The sequence below is a fragment of the Canis lupus genome, chromosome 22 (assembly GCF_011100685.1).
Source record: "Canis lupus familiaris isolate Mischka breed German Shepherd chromosome 22, alternate assembly UU_Cfam_GSD_1.0, whole genome shotgun sequence".
NCBI classification, from domain to species: Eukaryota; Metazoa; Chordata; class Mammalia; order Carnivora; family Canidae; genus Canis; species Canis lupus.
In genome coordinates, this window is record NC_049243.1 from 15,651,438 (window position 1) to 15,672,804 (window position 21,367).

Sequence of the window (21,367 nt, forward strand, 5' to 3'; positions counted from 1 at the left end):
TCTTCAGGGCACTGAAAGATACCCTGGTGGCTATCTCCCTGGAAAAAGCAGGACACGGGATAAAAAACAGTAAATATACATGGAGTTCTTTCAAGGAAAAAAACCATATTGAACTGAAAGGCCTTCTTTCCCTGCTCTCCAATAAAAAGAGGAATCTGTAGTTATGATTGGGCCACTTTTAGACCAATTTTGACTATCTGAATACAAACATACATAAATCTACAGTAAAGAACAGCTCAATCTAACAAATGTGTGATACCAGTTCCTCTGAATTTTAAGAACATTTCAGCCAGGATGCACCTTTGTTAGTCTACTCGATTAGGAGACATGTACATTAAATTTATACTTAAAAAAAACCACCTTGATATTTATTACTATGTTTACACAGTAGCTGGTTTTAAAAATCTCATGAACTTGACCATTTTTATGAGTCAATACACTTTTTAAAGGGAGATATGATATAATAATATAATGGTACTTCCACCTTATAATAATTTTCCCAAGTACCTGTAGCAATTAGGTTAGATTTTACAATGAATTACTGCATGCCAGGTTTAAGAACATTTTCTCAAATAAACTAGCATGAAAGACCATATGATCGGTAGATGTCACTTTGTCTTTTGTTTTTCAAAGGGTGCCTGTTCTCATTTACACCAAGTTGATTTTCAGTTTCAGCTCCTTTCTGGTATTTGAGGAGGGAGTTACCAATACAGGCTGAATCCAATACCTAGGCGAATTACACCTGGTTGCTTTCAACCGAATGAATATTTTTACCTTAGGCCACAGGAACGCAGTTTCAGATGGAAATAAGGGAAGAACCATTGATCTGTCTCCTACAGCCTCTGGGCATTCTAGTATTGAGTTGAGCCTGGATAAACAGTTGTTATGATATGCCTAGCACCTACCTCTGAGGGATTGGTGTCAAATTAATCTCCATGTCATCAGTACCTTCTCAACAGGTTTTAAACAGTCTTCTCTTTCCCTCTTAGTCCCAGATCAACAGTTGTCAGGGTCTGAGTCAGGCTGCGCTTCTGCCCACATAGTGGCACTGTCAGCACCGTTGGCTGCTCAAATGATTTTTTAAGCAGAGCAGCCGGTTGCCTTCAGCAGTGATGCTTTTGGGGGCACTCTGTGCTGTTCACCCAGAGTCTCTGGCTGCTCTACAACTGTGCTAGTTAAGGGATCGACAGAAGGAACAACAAATGGCTACAATTAGCATCCGCCCAGCTCCCCGCAAAAGAATTTCATTGCTATGGCAACGGGAGTTGCCCAGACAACACGGGGCTTTGGCTGAGAACAGTGTACTGCATTATACCAAGAACTGAACAAAATAGCCAGAAATCAGGCTCTCGCTTCACGGCACAAAGATCTCGGCCATCATATTTAGGTTTAATTAACAAGAACTGATTTCTTAATTTTGGGAGCCAAGGTTCTGGCTGTTAATAGCCTGAAACAAAATACTGTTATTGATCCATTCTTTTAAAATCCAGTAAAATAATCAGAGTGATTAAATTAGACTCCTCTTAACTTGATTTTCCTATTACTGACCTTAAGAAGCAGCAGCCCCTTTTATTTCTACAAGTGTTATTTACAAACCCATTTTTTTGCCTCAGTCAGTTGCCGTGATACAGATGTATACAACCTGTGAAAAATTAACACACATTTCTTTATGCTTGGATATTCAGCCAAACTCTAGATGTCTGTAATTGTTGGAAAGAAAGAGCAACAATATCTGAGCAATTTATATCAGAACTACAATCTTGTAGGTCTTCTATATTGTTTAAAATCAAACAGGAGAATATTATACTGTTTTTGAAATAAACTTTCAAAGCAGAAAAATGAAATTATCTTGATATTTGTTTGGTGGTAGTACAAGTGAAATGGAAAAAATTAATCTAAATGACAAAAATAAGCTACCTTGGTTACCGTTAAACACCTCTGCAGTCAAGCTATATAATTGGATCATTGCCACTCTTAGTCATGTAAGCCATTCTGTAGATCTGAGCTGGGAGCATTTCTTAATGAGCCAAGAAGGGGGATATGTTCAGGCAACACCAGGACAATGTGGCTAGCTGGAATAATTTGGCAGATGACAATCTCCTTTTCCTTCTTTTCTAAAATTTCCAAAACTCAAAACATTTCCAGAGCATTGTCTCTTTCCCAGCCAACAACTTTGTCAGCACAGGGCCAAATGTTATCATCAGTAATAATAGTTCACACTTACTGAATGCATAGTGCTTTGCATGGCTTGTTTCATTTCGTTTTCACTAAAAAGTGGGTCTAATTTCTGCCCATACACAGATGATGAAACCAAGCTGCAGAGAGATTCAGTAACTGCCAGCATCAAAGGAGCACAGCTGGAATTTGAAACCAAGTCTACCCTCTAGTATTTTCTTCAAGGATGTTCTAGGAGTTATACCACAAGTAGTAATAATGTAGTCATTTTAAAGCTGCAGTCTTTTCAGAATAATAGTAAAAGTACAGATTCTATAACAGGAAAGGTCTAAGTGAAAAAAAAATGATAGTAGTATATCTGATGATCATAATGACATTCAGTTTGATCAAGTTTCTTAAATAATTATATAGGAATGTGGGGGGAGTGAAAACAGAGAACTGAACTCTTCCCTGACCACTTTGCTAGACTAGTTTCAGAACAAAATGCTTGAAAAGATACATATAGCCTGAACAGAAATTGTATCCCTTAATAACTCATGTAGATATTTATTTTCATTTCATAAAAGATTACTTTAAAAAGTAAACACTTTATTAGAAGTAGCCATTAATGAAAGGTAAGAATTTTACTGCCTGGCAGAAATAATCCCACTTTACAGCTCTTTAAATGCTATCTGGATAGTTAAGAGCATATCATATTACTTAGCTCCTGGGTTAAAGGTAATCAAGCTTGGTGAAAGAAAACAAAAAAAGAATTTTAGGGCTAATGAAAAAAAACTCTATCTTCTTTGTAAACAGACAAACTTGACTAAGTCTAACTTTAAAGTAATCTAATGAGAAAGGGCAAAGATTGGAAGACTTTCCAGGAAATTCATTATGGGAGGTTTCTACTCTTTCATGAATCACCAGCTATTCATTTATACAATTCTAATTTATGAAAAGTTTTTGTAAATAATGAAACTTCAGATAAAATGCAATGCAGTATAAAGTCTTTTTTAGGGTTTCAATTGCTATAGTAATGGAGACCTGAAAAAGCTTTTTTTTTTTTAATCAAATTGATATTTTAGGATTCAAAACTATATTATACAAGGAAAATTACTTCATTTTGAACATGTTTGAGCAGTGAAAGTATTGAGATTTTTGAGATCGAAAAAGAAGGTGTTAAAATGAGAGGGAAGAAAAGCAAAGATCTTCCATGACACTGCCCGATGGGCATTATTTTCTGAATAATAGCTAAATTTAAATTTTGATCATAACTAAACTTGTCATTTATAATGAGATATGTGCATTAAAAAGATATGTGAAAAGAAACTCCAGTACAGTTGTGGCTTCTATCCAATTGGGTATAGACATGTTTCTTGTACTTATGGATATTTTAGGATAATAGAAGCAAAATTGTAAAAGTGCTCACCAATATGTTAAGATCAAACAAAATAATGCATGTGAGAGCACTCTGAAAACTGTAGAGTGCTATAAAAATGTGTTTCACCAAAAAAAGTGTTAGCTTTTATGGGCTCAAAGAGATCACCCTTGATGTTTACTTATTTTAAGTAAATCAATGGAGAAAGGAAGTATATAAATTGCCTACCTTTCTAACTCACCCCCTGCCCCCTCCTAATCTATAAACCCTCATTTGGTCCATTTTCAGCCTCCTCCTTCTGGGACACCTTTACTTTTTAGCCATTTAACTAATTTAAATACATGCTAAACTCCAGAGAAAAATCCCTTAGCTGATTTTCCCCATTTACTCTGTCACAATATAGTTAGGATGTTAAACAGAACTCCTGTCTCTACCTTATCTTTCTGTAGTCTGATATTTTTGAATGTTATCTTCTCCAGGAAAAAGTAAGTTCCTGATTCCATCCAAAGATAGGCAATTTATGAAAGTGACTCAGAGATGGAGTTTGCTGTCACAGATCTGGGTCTACTTCCTGGCTCTGTCATTATCAGCTGTATGATTTGGGGGCAAGTTCCTTAAGCTTTCTAAGTCTCAGTTTGCAACAATGTAAATAATGCCATCAACAAGGTCTGACACACAGTAAGTGGTCAAATACTGGCTACTTTATGCTTTTGGGAATCTGATTTCTATAAAAAAAGATTCCCACTCCCCTCACTCCTTCTGTCAGGGGCAATCTCTTCCCTTTGTTTCTGTCAGTTAGTAATTATCAATTTGTAGATAGAAGTCCTGAGTTTGAATCCTGGCTCTGCCACTTGGTAGCTATAATCATCTACAAAAGCATATTTCCAGTAAGAAACACAGCACACAGAGAATGAAAATCTTAACTGTTTATCAAAAAACCTGCCTAAACTTGTAAAAAAAAAATCAAAGGTTCCAAGATGAGTCTCATTCATCAACAAATAAGGCAGATCCCAGACCAGTCATCCTTGTGTCACTTGGATTATTATCAGTCTTGTCCAACCAAACCTAAAATACCTTCTACTATCAATTCTTCAACTAACTGACTCTCAATCACAACCATTTATTTGAACTGTTGTTATGTGGTAGGCTCCGTTGAGATTTTTCTATGCGTTATCTGACTTAAATCCTCACAACAGACCAACGCAGGAATTAATAAGATCTTACTTAATGGATACCAAAATTTGCTCAAGGTTACACAGCTAATAAGTAGCAGCTGGTACTCTTCTATGTAGCCATAGTTAGGCTCATTACGTCCATCTGACCTATGAACTATATTATCAATGTTCAATTTTTGTATATATATGCTTGTATATTGTGTTGCTCATGCAGCTTATGCTAATATATTCTTAGAGTTAAAACTACATGAAATCAGATTCAGCATTTATTTTCAACAATTTCGAAGTCATAGAACTTAATACAACTTCTAAGCACTAAATAAATGTACAATGATAATGAAGAAAATGTGCATGACCAGGGCAAAGTCAAGGTAGCATCACCCACATGGTAGAAATAATTTGCAATAAAACTATAAAATATTAAAACTTAATGAGCACAGTCTCAATTAGGAAATTGAAAATCTCATTAAACTTGCAGATGATACTTAGTTGGGCAGGGGTTAAACATTCTAGAAGAAAGAAATAGAATTTAAAATGACCTTGATAGGGATCCCTGGGTGGCGCAGCGGTTTGGCGCCTGCCTTTGGCCCAGGGCGTGATCCTGGAGACCCGGGATCGAATCCCACATCGGGCTCCCGGTGCATGGAGCCTGCTTCTCCCTCTGCCTGTGTCTCTGCCTCTCTCTCTCTCTCTCTCTGTGACTATCATAAATAAATAAAAATTAAAAAAAAATAAATAAATAAAATGACCTTGATAGATTAGAGGAATGGTTCATCAAAAACTGGCTGAAGTTCAATTAGGAAAAGAACAAAACCGTGTGCTTAAGAACCAAGAAGACATCACACAGGTAAAACATGGGAATAAGTAGCTAGCCACACTGATGGAAAAAAAAAAAAAAAAAAAAAGGCCCACAACAAAAACCCAAGCCACAAAGAAATACGCTCTCTTTTGGCAGTATAGGCTGTTTTTCTCTCCATCGGCGGCTTACAATGCTGGCTGCATTCAGGAATCACAAGCAGAGTTTTAAAAAAATATAATGCCTGGGCCCTGTCCTCAACCAATTAAATCAGACTATATAGAGATAAGGTTCCATGTTGGTGTTACTAAAAACTCCCTAGGTGTTTCTAATGCAGCCACGTTTCAGAACTACCAGGACATATAATCAATCCTAGCTTTTATATCCATATGAACAGCCTTATGAAACTAGTAACATAGCTATCATTATGTATGATCAGATATACGACTTACAAACTATTTAATAAAAATCCCACAATATCAATAATGATTCCAGACACTCCAAACAGAAACAAGATGATCTAGACCTGTGGTACTCAAAGTGCAGTTCCTGGATGAGTACCATCTGAGAATTGATTTGTTATGCAAATTCTCATGAGTACTTCAAACCTACTGAATTACTAACTCTGGGTTGGGCCCAGCAACCTGCACTGTGATGAGCCCCCTGCATGATTCTAATACATGCTAAAGAGGAGAATCAGGCTCTAAGCAAAAGAGCTAACTTTCTTCTGTTTTCTTATAGTATATGTGTTCTCTTAGAATTATAGGCATATTATATACCTTTGGTTGTAAGTCACCTCAGATTCTACCTAGAAATATATATATCAATTCAAAGTTTAAAGAAACCCATTTTAGCAGTGATCCTAATATACAAATACCTTTATTTTTGCAATAGCTTTTATTAAATGGATGCATGTGGTAAATTCAGTGGAAAAAAAAAGTCTGTTAAAATTGGTGTTAAAATAGATTAGAAGAAAAGTTAATTAGTTGGTTGGGTGAGTTTCTTTTTATATAGCTCTGTTGGCATTGAGTAGACAAAGTTTAGTCATGAGTATCCTTACAGATCTGTTAAGGTGCTACCTAATGACCCAAAACCCCTGGGAAATAAGCACCAGTCCAGGTGATATTCCAGCTACCCCTTCCTTAATCAGTTAGGTGCCACTGGGATGTGGGTCTCTCTCTGATTTCCATCCCCCATCTCCTCATTACTCCAGTAAATCAAGTATTAGTTGTATGTATTAGTATCATGGGTCAAAATGTATAAATAAAACCTATCCCTAGACTGGCAGCACTGAAAAATCATCACAGATAAACAGTAATAATTGCTCCTAGTGGAGAAATAAGACAGGAGCTAACAATATTAAAGTTTATGATTTTTCCTTAATTGATGACAGTTTGATAAAAAAATATGCAGAAAGTTTCTTTCCCCCTCACCTCCCTGCTCCTCACATTTGGTCAGTTTTATTAAAAAATAGAAAAATATACAATTTTACTGCTAATTAAAAAATGTAAAAAAAAAAAAAGAAAAAGATATAATTTTGTACAACTAAAATTTTTAAAACACATCTAGTGCTGTTGAGGATTTGAGCAAGGGACACAGTCATAGGCTGCTGGGAGGAGTATAACTTAATATAATCTCTCTGCTCTACCCAGGTCAGTGTGGGCAATATGTATAAAAAGCCTTAAAATTGTTCCTATCTGTTAACTTATCCTAAAGAAATGGTGCTATTTATTATAATGATGAAAATTTAAAAGCCATGAAAAGGTCAAACCCTAGGGAAGCTGGTTAAATAATGTATGGTCCAGGCTTACTATGGGGATATTACACAGCCATTAAAAATTATTCAAAGAGAATCCATTTTATATGGGAAAAACTCCTAACACAAGTTACTATGCACAACATGTATGAATATGTATGCTAAAAATTAGAGTGATACTAATATGCTAATGATATTTATATATGAGTAGTTAGGTTATGGGTAATTTTATTTTCTCCTTTATAATCTTCTCATTCATTCATTTATTTATAGATCTTATTTATTTATTAATGAGAGACACACAGAGAGAGAGAGGCAGAGACACAGGCAGAGGGAGAAGCAGGCTCCCTGCAGGGAGCCCGACGTGGGACTCGATCCCGGGTCTCCAGGAACAGGCCCTGGGCTGAAGGCGGCGCCAAACCGCTGAGCCACCTGGGCTGCCCTTCTCTGTTTTTTAAATGTTCTACTACTGATAGATGATTCCATAAGAAAACTCAAATCTATTAGTTTCTAAATGAACTCAATGTTTACTTTTAATGGATATATTTGATCCTAGATGGCAACTTAGGTTCAAATGTTGCAGTCAACATAGACTAGATAGTGATAAATAGATCATGACATAACTATTAATCAAATAGTCTAAAGAAAAAGAATGAGCAGTATAGGTCGTAAAACAATACTAACTATTTAGTCTAATATCACATTTTACTGAGGAAGAAACATGGTAAGTGACGGATTTTAGAAAATGTACTTAGCAAACCACCTACCTTTTCCCCCTTCCAGGTAATAGAGTCAACATTTAAAAAGTAAGAACAGTTTCCACTTCATATTAACTCTCAGTTTAAAACTCTCTCAATGGATATGTTGCAAATTTGGACGTAGAAGACAGCAAATATATATAGATTTTTTAAAGATTTTATTTATTCATGAGAGACACAAAGACACAAAGAAAGAGAGAGGCAGAGACACAGGTAGAGGGAGAAGCAGACTCCATGCAGGGAGCCCGATGTGGGACTCGATCCCAGGTCTCCAGGATCAGGCCCTGGGATGAAGGCGATGCTAAACCGCTGAGCCACCCGGGCTGCCCGACAGCAAATATTTTTTTGAGAGAAATAAATGAGTAATCTTCTAAGAAACCTTAAACATTTAGTCACTTAATTCTAAACCAAACTCATCAACATGTTTGGAGTCAATATGAAGGATTTTTTCACTGGCTATAGACTATGTATTTAAAAGTAGTCTACAGAAGAAATCACTCATATTTTATCATAAGTTAAACCTAAATGTTTTTTAAGTTTGTGACTTGGAGAGGTCACCCCCCATTCATGTGGTGAGCTACAAGCTGAGGACAAGATTTTATGACAACAGTTGACTACACTTAAGCAGTATTTCCTGATTAGTAGTAAATATTGAGATGTGATTGAGTGTACATTAGACTTAGCAGGTGAGAGGCCTGGTCAGCTTTTCTTGAAGAATGTTTTTGGAGTGTCAACAGTTCAGAGAATCTAGAAAGGCTCTGGACTGCTATCACATGACAACAAGGACAGACACACCAAGTTAACTGAAGAGGATAAGCAGGTGGCAGTCTACAACATGCTTGTTCTTTTTTGTGTAATACTGAGCAGATCTGTCATTTTAAGGAAGATCTGAGGGACCGATAAAATTTATAAAACCATAAAATGACACAATCTTTCCTTTAATGGGCAGTTTAACAGACATTTTAGGGTGGAATTCTAAGTTGTATCAAAATCTATTCTCAATATGAAAAACATTTGTGAACCAATAGAAAAATAGGCAAAAAACTTGAAATAGGCAAAAAACTGCACTTCACACAGCAGGATATTCAAGAAGCCAATAAGCATATGAAAAGGTGTTCTAGTTGCTCATGAGGAAAATGCATATTAAAACCACCATAAGATATCCTAGGAAAGTTGTTGAAATGAAACTCTCACCCATTGATTGCTGCTGGAAGCATAAATTGCTACAGTCATTCTGGAAGGGAAGGGCGTTGTGCAGGATCTACGAGATCTGAATATATATTATATATATTATATTAAATTATATATTATATTATATTATATTATATTATTTATTTATTTAATTTTCAATGAAAGAGCAACTGCACTCCTAGGTATACACCTGACAGAGCCCAAAGACACATGTAAGAATGTTCTTAGCAAGACTATTTTTTTTTTCTTAGACTATTTGTATTAGCCAAAAATCAAGAAATAACATAAATACCTAACAACAAAGGGCAGGGGGGAATATGGGATAATCAGAGTGGAGTACAAAATAAGAATGAACAAATTACAAATTCACACAAGGTGGATACAAAGCATAGATCCCGTTTATAAAAAGAACAAAGCAGGATGAATTGATGCTGTCAGAGTCAGGATATGTGTGCAACGACGTGAGGTTATGAACAGGAGGAGCAAGAGGGGCTCCTGGGTTTCTCACATTTGTTGATCCGTGTTGGTTACAGAGGTAAGTTCACATTGTGAGCATTCATCAAGCCATATACTTAGGCACTGTGTACTTACTTCTATTTATGTTCTTTCCCAATATAAAGTTTTCATTTAAAATGAGGGAGGAAGCAAAAGAGTATAAGGAAAGTTTAAACAAAATACAACAAAACCTCCCAGTTCAGTGCTATACATAGTGCAATACTTAAGTAAAGCAGAGAGAGCTTTGCTGAGGCATGAATTTGTACATTTATAGTCTTTTATTCCTGATTTTCAAAGTGGAAATAGTGTTTGGTATTTGTAGAAAAACGATAGTAACAGGGTTAAAGAAGATCTTAGAGCAAAACTACAAAGAGATTCTAGATAGGGCTGGGGATCTGTTTAGAAGAGGAACATGTGATGAACCATATGGGTCTAAAATAAGAAAAAAATAAATTACACTTTGCAGAACAGATAGGCATGGGGGCAGAGGCACAGAATCTACCACAAGGAGAGTATACCAGCAGGATATAAAACCTCATCACCAAAGAATAATTTAAAAAATTACTCTCAAAACCCTCTCTTTCGCTGACTCTCAAGCACATATGTAGGAGACACAGAGTTCATTTCTAAGAAATATTACAAGTTTCAACAACATAGTACCTAAGTTATTAACTTTCCTTACCTCATTCCATGACTGAATATATTTATCTCGCACCCTGAGATCATGTCTTTTTGTTTATATGACAGAAGTGAATGGGGATCAGTGACTGAAGAGGTTAACAGAACCGAGGGTAATGAGGTTATGTCCAGTCTCCAGCAAGTGGGGAGGAACCAGAGTGTAAGAAGTGATGGAGACCTGAGGCTTAGTGGAGGGGAAGCTACCACCACAGGCAGCCAGGGTAGCCCAGGATCCAGGGCAACACCTTCCTCGGCCCTGAGCCCTGTGAGACTATCCCAGGGATCTCATGTGCTCCCTGTCCTTCCTTTACTGGTGTCTGCACATTCAAACATGGAGCATCACCATTCTTATTTAAGCAGTTGCCTGGTGACAGATCACAATTAATTTTAAAAGATCCTTTTCTCTTTTTTCTCCTCCTTTGGGCCATGGGGAATACTAAGGGAAAGATATGAAAATACGATTTTTTTTTCTTTTAACCCAGTGATAAAATATGCTTTGAATTAAATAAAACCTAGTGCATGGTTTATCAAACATCAGCTTAAGAACTCCTCAGGCTAACTGTATTAATAAGAAGTAATAAAAGGACTGATGATAAAAGTTTCTTAGTTGTGTCTTATATTTGTAGCCTTGAAGTTCTATAGATTGAGTTATTGGCTTGTCAGGACTAAAATATAAGATGCTATTAACATTTTTAATGCTAAATCTAAACAGTACTTATTGGTTCATCTTTCAATGTGGATATGTTGGTAAATGAGGATTTTGTTTTTATTTGCATATCATATTAGCACTTTTCTGCTGCATAAGTGTTTTAATGAGAAAAGTATGTACATATAATTTAATAGGCCTAATCATCGTATTTCAAAAAAAAAGAAAAGAAAAAAAAAGAAAAGAAAAAAAAAAAAAAAAAGCCAGAATCTTTTAACCTTGAGGCTGCTATAATGGACTAGGTGAAGGTAAATAAAATTGATATATGAGGTAAATGGTGATGCACTTTTTTTTAAAACTATATCTCAATATTCCCTTATTTCATTATTCCTCTAGAAATCTGGATTAGACAGCTACTCTGACTAATTAACCAAAGGAGGTTTGACTAATAGAAGGAGATTGCAAGCATGATTAGTTAAATGATGATGTACATAGCACTTAATGATCATTATCATTTATTCTAATATCAGTGGTAATAAATGGTGAAACTGTTTAAGCCAAATGCTGTCACATCACAATAATGTACATCATGGCTAACGCTAATAACTTCTAATTTACTTGGGAATCAATGGGACATGCAGCTTTCTTAATGCATGTCAATGCTTTCTTCAATACATTTATAGAGCCTTTTAAAGTAAAAAATATTTATCTCTTTACCTGGACTGTGTAACAGGTAGTCATACCACCATTTCCCTTCAAAGCACAAATAGCTCCAGTGTAATGGATGAAGACATTTATTTACAAAGATCCAATGACTATAACCAATGTTACTATTTCAAAATACCAATCTCATTTCAGTCTCTTGCTTTCTATGGATTCAGTGGATCCAGGTTAGCATGCAGCACTAGTAAAGATCACCTTTACTCTATGAAACAAACTAGAGTGGTACTTGATTTTCTGTATTACTCATTCTCATCACCATGTTCTCTCACATTAGGAATTACATGGGAAAGAAGATTCAGATACATGCTACAAAATCGCTGGCCAATGGTATCCCCAGAACACATGCAAAAAGGTAGGGAGAGTGGCCATGTTATGTGGAGAGACACATTCATTATCTTGAGCTAGAAGCACTATATTATGGACTCTTCATCATGCCCTACCAGTCTTTAGGAATGCACTGTCAAGAGTCCCTTTCATTTCTGGATCATATAAAGATGAAAAGCTAAGAGCTAGGATAAACAGAAGTTCCATTTAGGTTCATGCACAGTGCTGAAAGAGGGAAAAGGAAAAAGGAAAAATACAAGTGCAGCAGCAGCTTTTAGGAGAAAAGATAACTAATGAATGAGAGAAGAGATTTGGCTTCTGGTTGTATTTTAATGGGGACAAACTAAGCTACTCCTGGAGATGTCTTCCTATCTCAGTTGCTTGCCCATTGCCCATCAGACCTTTAATATACCCAAATTTAATTTTAAGGTTAATTTTTAGTTTACAAAGAAATGCAAAAGTCCTCTAGTTCCTCGTCTTTTAGCAGTTCCTTGTTTCTGACTCCCTGCTATCTCTTGATTAATCAATTTTAGACATTATTTATTGATTTCCTGTTATGACAGACCAAAGCTTAGCTTCCTTAGGTTGTCTTAAAAGGGCTGCTAACAACATGGCTTCCCCCAGGACCAAGAGAGAGGGAGGAAGACAGAGCCACCAAGGTGGAAGCCATGGTATCTTTTATAACCTGACCTCAGATGTGAATATCATCAGTTTTGCTATATTCAATTGGTTACAGACTAACCCTGGAAACTATCTGTGGTGTGGGTTACGTAAGGATACAAACAGCAGGAGGCAGTAATCATTGGGACCACCTTACAGTCTGGCTACCACAGTGTTTATATTAGTAAGACGGTAAAATCGTACACAAGGCTATGTCAAATTCAAGCAGCGTACCACAATTATAGATCTCTATTTTCCCCTAGAGTTAAAACTGCCTCTTCCTTTTTTTCTTAGTACCTGCTACTCTTCCCATACCTGCCCCCCAAATTTCACTATACATTTATACACAAATACACAATTATACAAATAAGGCTGAAAGATTTTTTTAAATCTTTTTTTATACACACATCTTTTATACCTCAATGACAAAAAGGATTTTATATATGTATATATATGTGTGTGTGTATATAATTATGGTTTAATATATATTAATTATGGTACTATTCCCTACATTTTGTCTGTCTACTAAGAGTTCGTTTGGTTTGTTTTTTCCTCTTCTTTTTTCATGTTGAATGATTTCCTCAAATGTCAGATGATGAATCCCTGGCTCAAATTAACATTTAAGAACAAACAAACATTTTGAGTGAGGGATAGGTTTGTTAACTAGTGAGCTTCTCCATGGGATGTTCTTGCAGCAAGCTAGCACTTTTTGAGGGAAGGGAGCCCAAAGGTTAATATCTGATGGCTTTTTCTCTGGACTGTTCATTACCTCAAAAGGGATATTCAGACATCTACTTGGAGGCATGGGCTCCTATGGTGGTAGGATGGGGTCAAAAGAGGATTTTGCCATTCATTTCTCCTCAAGACCTTCCTTTATATTCACATAATCTGTTTTTGGTGGAGTACCTCAATTCTGGCTTGTATTCTAATTCTAGAGCTTCTAGCACAATTTTTATAAAGAGCATACTTTTCACTTCCTGGAGGTATGGAGGAAAGGCCAAGATGGGGAGTGGGGGAGGAATAAGTGCAGCATAGTGGTTACAAGTCTGGATTTGTTTACAAGTCTGGCTGGAGGCTGAACTGCTCCCTCACTATCCTTGCATTTTCAGCTCTATGCCTCCTTCCTCCTGCCTGTGGTTCCTGAACACTCGTGTGGAGCTGTGAGTAGATTAGTCTGTTTTTTCATTGGGGTCACATGTTGTTATGGGTTGGACTGTGTCACCCCCTGTTGTGTTACCCCATAGTTGTTGTCACCCCACAATAGTCACTTCAACAATTATGTCGAAGTCAACAACCATGTTGAATTCAATTGTGTCACCCCACAATTGTTGTCACCCCAGCAATTGTGTCACTCTACAATTGTTGTCACTTCAACAATTATACTGAAGTCCTAACACCTGGTACCTGTGAATGTGACCTTATTTGGAAACACAGCCTTTGCAGATGTAATCACGTTAAGAGGAGCTCAAACTTGATTAGTGTGCCTGTAACAAAATGATTAATGTTCTGATATGATAGCCATGTCAAGAGACAGAGACAGGGAGAAGGTCATGTGAAGACAGAGGCAGAGATTTGAGGGACCCAGCTGTAAGTCAAGGAACACCAAGGACTGCTGGCCACCACGAGCAACATGAAAGGACAAAGGGGATGGAGACAGTTCTCCCTCAGAGCCTCCAGAAAGAACCAACCTTGTCAGCACCTTCAGACTTCTAGTCTCCAGAATTATTAAGGCCTCTCCCCTACCCTGACGCCTATTTTGTGGTAATTTGTCATGGTAACCTTGGAAAAGAGTACATCTGGATTCCAGCATTCTCTTCCTGTATAATTTTCTTTCTTTCTTTTTTTTCTTTTTTCTTTTTTTTTTAGACTTTTTTATTTATTAGAGAGAGAGAGAGAGAGAGAGAGAGAAGCAGGCTCCATGCTGGGAGCCCGACGTGGGACTCGATCCTGGGTCTCCAGGATCACACCCTGGGCTGAAGGCGGCACTAAACTGCTAAGCCACTGGGGCTGCCCTCTGTAGAATTTTCTACTCTATTCTGTCATTAGTTGTTGTTGTCCCAGGTGAAAGATGTCCTGGTTTCAGAGGCCTTGAGAATGGTTTTTGTGATTCCTTCTCTTAGTGGTTCTGTGATGACTCCCAAGGGGACATCTCTATTGTCCCATTTTAAAACTAAAAATCTCTGTAGTCTTTTAATTTTTCCTCTTTTTTTCCCCTTCTAAACTAGCTCATACCAATTAATGCATTTTAAGTGCAATATAGGAACTATTCATAGAAAGAAAATTTCAACCTCTCTAATTAGGGCACCCATTCTGCATACTACCGTCACTTTGTTCACGCATTTATAACTTTCTAGTGACAAATGCAGCCCAGCAGATAGGTAGAGAAGGGGTAAGAATGAGGAAAAACTGATATTGAAGTTATTGAACATCTACTCCAGTCTAAATACTATATATAGTACAGAGTTTTCCCATACTTTTACTAAATCTTCCTAATAGTCTATGAAATGTGTAATTTCTCTGTTTTACAACTGAGGAAGAGGACATTCAAAGATTAAATAACCCACTATCATCACCCTTTTAGTAAGTCAAAAAGTCAAATCAAGGACCTGTCTGTCTCTAAATCCCAAGCCTGACTCCAAGCTGTCTTTCAAGGTCAGACTGCTTGGCTAGATAATTTAAGGCTTCTACAGACAGAATTCAGAAATCTGGCCAGTTTTATGTTTTCACACATAGTGAATAAGAACAGCTATTGCTCTTTTTTAAGGTAACTACTATGTGCCTGGCAGGCATTTGCAAAAGATTTTTTAAAAAAAGATTTATTTATTTGAGAGAGAGAGAGAGAGAGAGAGAGAGAGAGAGGGAGAGCGCGAGCAGGTACATGGGGGAAGGGACAGAGGGAGTGAGAAACTTAAGCAGACTCGCCACTGAGTGCAGAGCCCAATGCAGGGCTCAATCCCATGACCCTGAGATCATTATACCTGTGCTGAAACCAAGAGTTGGATGCTTAACTGACTGTGCTAACCAGGTGCCCCGCAAAAGATTCAGTTTTAATACAACCATCTTGAAAAGTGGTTTCTGTATCTGGCTCCTCCAAACTGACCTTTAATGATACATAAAATATAAAAATAAATTGAATGTACCTTAGTGATAACTAGGTTAGTACCAGGGGCTGTTTTCATAGGAAAGGATCTCAGACTTGTAATATGGTTGACACGCTCTGTGAAGGAGACGAGCCACCATCCATCTCTGTTAGAATGAAGGCTTGCCTCGTACATAACACAGCACCCCAACAATGCTGAAACACACATCATGTAAGATGCCCCAACAGTTTCCATTACTTTCCTAAAGAACTACCACACTATTTTAAAGGATAAAATATCTTATCCTCTTAAAAAATGGGACGACTTTGCTTGACTGGTACTCTGAAGCACACTCACACTGCCTTCTACCACACTGAGCAGTATGGTTACATTTGGAGATGAACTTCTAGAACTTTTAGGCTATTGGGAAACCAACTGCCCTTCACTGCAGCACCTGGGAAGCACCTTAGCCACTTTTCTTCTTCCCAGACTTTACAGAATGCTATCATTACCTAATAGGCTTCCTCTTCAGCTGAACCATTGATGCAAACATGATTTTGTCTCCCTGTCCATGCAAGTCATGTGCCACCTGGCCTCCCCATTACCCTTGCCTCTCTTTCAACTCAGAGATTTTCAGGAGGGGACATTTTATCTTAGTTCTCAGAGAAAACAGATGTCATCAGGTAAGACCTCCAGATCTCTCTGTACATCCTTCCACACCTGTGCTCTCTCATGTCATCCCCAGGAACCTCACTCTAACCACTATCCCACTATAAATATTCACCCCTCCCTCCAAAGCACCCTTCCCTTCAGAATACAAAGATGGTAAAGCCAATGCCACACATAAGGCAAAGAAACATAGCTTACTCATTATACCATGACTCATTCTAGTTCCAGCTATTCCTAGCTATTTCTCTTCTTTTTCTTCTTTCATATCCAGGCTCTTAGAAAGGGGAGCTGACACTCGTCCAACCAATGCTGTCTGGCTTCAGTTTCTACCATTCTATTGAAACTGCTCTTCCTGAGGTGAACAACAGCCCCCATGTTCTCAAGCCCATCTGTATCCAGGCACTCCCCTATCCTTTTTTTGCCAGGCCTCCTTGACACGTATGGCTTTGCTGACTGCTTTTCCCTGGCTCCTCTTGCCCTTGCCTCCTCCTCCAAGAGCGTAGCCCAGATGAGCCCTGCACACCATCCTGCCTGGAAGACCCAGGAAGCCTAGTGACCATCCTAGGCACAAGTGCTGCCTTCTTTCTCCTCTACGGATCCTGGGGGAAGCTTCACAGTAGTGGCACCATTTCACTGAACCATAAATGTTTATCTTAATTTGTTTGTCATTAAAATGGTAGATCTGCCAACGATTTGACATGTTTTCCCCATTTGTGATTATGTCAATGCAACTTTAGTTCTCAAGTGACAAAATTACAGTAAAAGTGGCTTCCTTTTAAAGATATACATGTAACAATATATAACATGTGGAAATAGAGAAAAGTAATAAAGTGATCAAACAACACATAAGCCAGTAACCAAGCAACAAAATCAATAATTCTCCTTTAATCTTTCGGGGGTGGGGTGTGGAACAAAATTTGATCAAATCAAGAGATCCTGTCACCAGGGAAGAAAATATCCCCAAATACAAAATCTAAAACACAAGGCTAGAGTTCAAGAAGTTTCTAAAGTCTATGCACTGACTCCTTCTGAACCTATGTTAGGAAGAAAGGGAGAAATTTCGAGTGGGCCAGAAATTTTGAAAGATCATGTAATTATAGTCCACTATGGCACACAAACAGAACAAAAGACATATTAATCCTAACAACTGTTTCAGGGAAGTCAAGGACATTACTTTCCTTATGCAGTAGTCCTTTATCCCTTTTCACTCAATTTAGTTCCAGCCTTCAGCATACATTTCTGAATGCTCATTAAATGAAAGGCATTTGCTATTTCTTGCATAAATATCCTTTTAAAACAACTTGAAGTCCTCACTGCTTGAGGATTTTTTTAACCTATTCGTGTTTAAGAGTTTATATGCTAATGACTAAGCTAGGAGGTTGTCCCTGCCTTGACTATAAATTAGAAAGGCCTTTCCCTGATGCCCACAGGGCATCCTTACCTAGGCAGGAGCCCTGCTGAGTCCATTCTTCCTTTTGCTTGACTACATAGTAAATAGGAGAGACTGATATTTGAAAATGTGAAATCACCCAAATTGTTTTACTCCTGGCCTAGAAAAATCTTAAAAAATATTTAAGTCTTTGACAGTTACAGGTAGCATTTGATTCTGCTTGAAAGCTCCAGCCTAAGGGTGTCAAAAACAATTAGTATTTTAATAGCTTCCTTTCTTTCCTAGGTATTTAGCAGGCACAAATTCATGGGAAAGAGAACACAAAATAATCTCAAGAATCCGAGCCAATGACATTTGGCAAAATCGTATGATTTTACTTTATTATTCTCTAGGCTCTTTCTACTTTAAATCAGAATACAAGTTAAAGAAATAGAAATGGTAGTTGTCAAAATTCACTTTTGATAGATAAGGTTCTCTAGGCAAGGAGTGGTCTGCTGTTGTCCTCATTGTTTTCAAACAAGCCTTATGGCAGCTGGTGTTCAGTAGACACTACTGAAAACCTTACGAATTTCATAATTCTGCCTCAAGATGAATTCTTGTTTGGGGGAAGGCGGGTCAAGAAATAAAGAGGACCCAAGACTGAGTGGATTAGGAAGGGTGGGGTGGTTATGTGTGAAGTTTTGATAGATCAACAACAAAGCCTGTCTTATGTGCCTCCCTTATTTTGTGGAGAAATATGCTAATTCAAAGATATCTAACTAGCTTCACATTTAATTCTGACTTCAAATCTTAGAGTAGCAGAGCAGCTGTGCCTGGCGGCAATACAATCTTATTTCTATAAAAATCTCTCAAAGCTCCATATATAAGTGGAAGAGTAAAAATAGATAATCAAATCCAAATTAAGGCTATTAAGAATTGATTTAGTGTAAAGATAATATAGCAAGATTTTGTTTAGGTTATGGATGTTCACTAAAAATGTGTAATACTTGTTTGCCTAAAATTTTGATTATGTTTTATCTTATTTTGTCACAGTTAAATAGTTTTATCATTAGGGGTTTTAATTGCATATAGTTTATAGAATTCTTTCTGATTACTCTATATCCATTTAACTGAGGAAAAAAAAATCCACTGTACTACTTAATGAAAAGAGAACCTTCTAATGAGGATGCAATCAAATTGCAGGCAGATGTACCACAAGGTGTGGCTACACCGTTCATAATTGAGAAACCTTTGTTGGGAACATTTTATGGCATGAAGAGGAAGAGATGTCCTGGAAAAGAGCAGGACGTAACATATCCTGAAAAGTACTAGTCACTCAGTGGTATACCATCAAGTTTTGGAAACAAAGAAACAAATAACAAAAGTAGACAGAAAAATGAGGAAACCAAATCTTTGAAAGTCTTCTTTCAACCTTTGCAATATTGGCTCCACTATCATGCAATCTTCCCCATTTCTTCATCTTGCTTCTTGGTCACATTGTTACCCACATGAGGTGTAACCTTTGACTTGCCATTCTTGAGATTTAAAGATTTTCCTTTTAGAGAACTCCTGAGCTTACTACATAGGGTTAGCAGTTCTCTGTGAGGGTTTCTTAACCCACAGCTCTAGACCTGGCTTCTTTCCTCAAACCTTGAAAAGCTCTCCCCATCCCTTGTGGCCAATCCATGTCAGCATAGAGGGTGGCTATGACGTCCTTTTGATTTTTTCCCCTCTCCTACACTTGTCACTTTGGTTCCAGAAAACCTGCTCAGACCTATCAGTTTCCTGCCCAAAAACCTCAACAGTCCAAATTCTTGGTCTTGCAGACTCTCCATATACTTCTTTCCTATCTGGTCCTTTCCATTTGATTTACTGACACCCAAATGTGGTATGATCTTTATAAAAATGCATTAATAAATACTTTGATTATCTTGACTTAAAAGGAAATCTTACTATTTTCCACAGACTACAGAAAATCTTCAGATTTGGAATGCACTGTGTTGAGTAAAGACATGAGATAATGCCCCTGTACTCATTAGCAGAAGCTTTCCTTTGTTTTATTTACTGTTGTTAAACTCTGCTTGATTAAGCAAGGGAAAGAAATCTAATTAATAAGCAACCCTCTACTTCTAAGGAGTGAATAATCCAATCAAGATTGAACCGCATCCTCCCTATTTGATATAACACCTTTTGAAGCACAGACCACTGATGATCAAATAGCTCCTTCTGATGACAGATAACATTTTAGGGAGGAGATGAGAGGGGGTTAACAGTGTTCACAGCTGGAGCTTTAGCAATTAGAATATTAAATCCTACTTATTTGGGTGACATCCAGCGACCTGATTTTGCTCAATATAGTACATTAATTGTTCCATTCAAACTTAAACATAAACATGTCTGTTCACTCAACACATCTTAGTAAACATCCATGTGTCAGCACAAATGCAGTTTAGTGCTGAGGTTACAGCAGTAAGTCAGGTATCTTTTATTGCCTTGTCCCTACCCTGATGAGACTCATGAGTACTGTGGCAGACATTGAGTATTTTATAGGAAATAACTACTGCAAAATGGGAAAGCCACGGGGTTATTAGAACATATAATTTTCCAGAGTGCAGACTGGGGTTCATTGGAGAACCTCCTAGAAAGTGCACACATGCTGTTGCTCTTTCTTGGCTCACACTCGCCCTTGGGCTTCTGGTCTCACTTCTACTCATCCCTCAAGACTCAATCGGATTTCAGGTCCTTCTAGAAGTCAAGTTTGGATTGTCCTCATAAGGTCTGGACTGGTCTTCCATACCTGTAGGCATTCCCAAAGCTTTGTTGCCTCTATCCTGGCATTAACCAAATATATGGGAATTGTTACTCATCTGTCCCAACTAGATGATGAACTCTTAGAGAGTATCTCTATATTTTAAGTGCCTAGAAGTGATTAATAAATTTTGCTAAATTAATGAATGAATGAAAGGTTTAGCAAGGAAAAATACTGGATATTTAATTTTGGCTGAGGCTGTAAAAAGGCAAAGCAAAAGATAAAACAAGTAACGGTTTTAACCAAAGTATTTTTGGTAGGGGTTTGGAGCATAGCACAAGGACTGGATTACTCAGCATGTAAAATTTCTGTGCTTCTGAAGCCCGTAGTAGATGGAATGCTTGAGGTCATCTTTTGCCAAAATATACACTGGGATATTTTAGCCGCAAGGTCCCAGGATCTATCTTCTAATTCTGAAATAAAGGATGACCTATGTCTGCAACTACACTTGTGTCTGCAGGTATAATTTAAATCTGTACTTATAATCTATACAAAATAAGTGTTCCACGGTCTTTCTGAGTATAAGTTGGCTAAAATTAATATAGGTGTTTTAATACAGAGTTTATTAAAAGAAATAAAAGCGGTCATAATTCCAGAAGATGGGATATTCTTGGTAAAGAGTGATACCTAGTGGTTAAATCTGGGAACAAGAGACACGATATACCAGAGGCTAGAAAACCTCTGAAAAGATTTATCTCAATAGGTC

General features: G+C 37.3%; 1 protein-coding gene across 13 annotated transcripts in view; it reads right to left on the bottom strand.

The window, feature by feature from the left end:
* DIAPH3 (diaphanous related formin 3) overlaps positions 1–21,367 on the bottom strand; it is a 508,102-nt gene that overhangs the window by 103,820 nt on the left and 382,915 nt on the right. Inside the window, exon 28 of one of the 13 annotated variants that reach the window (XM_038569690.1) lies at positions 1,599–1,642. The exons of the other annotated variants lie outside the window; for them this stretch is intronic. Within the exon in view, the coding sequence (XP_038425618.1) occupies positions 1,614–1,642 (29 nt within the window). The 3' untranslated portion in view covers positions 1,599–1,613. Of the gene's footprint in view, positions 1–1,598; positions 1,643–21,367 lie in introns of those variants that run through there. 13 annotated transcript variants of the gene reach the window in all.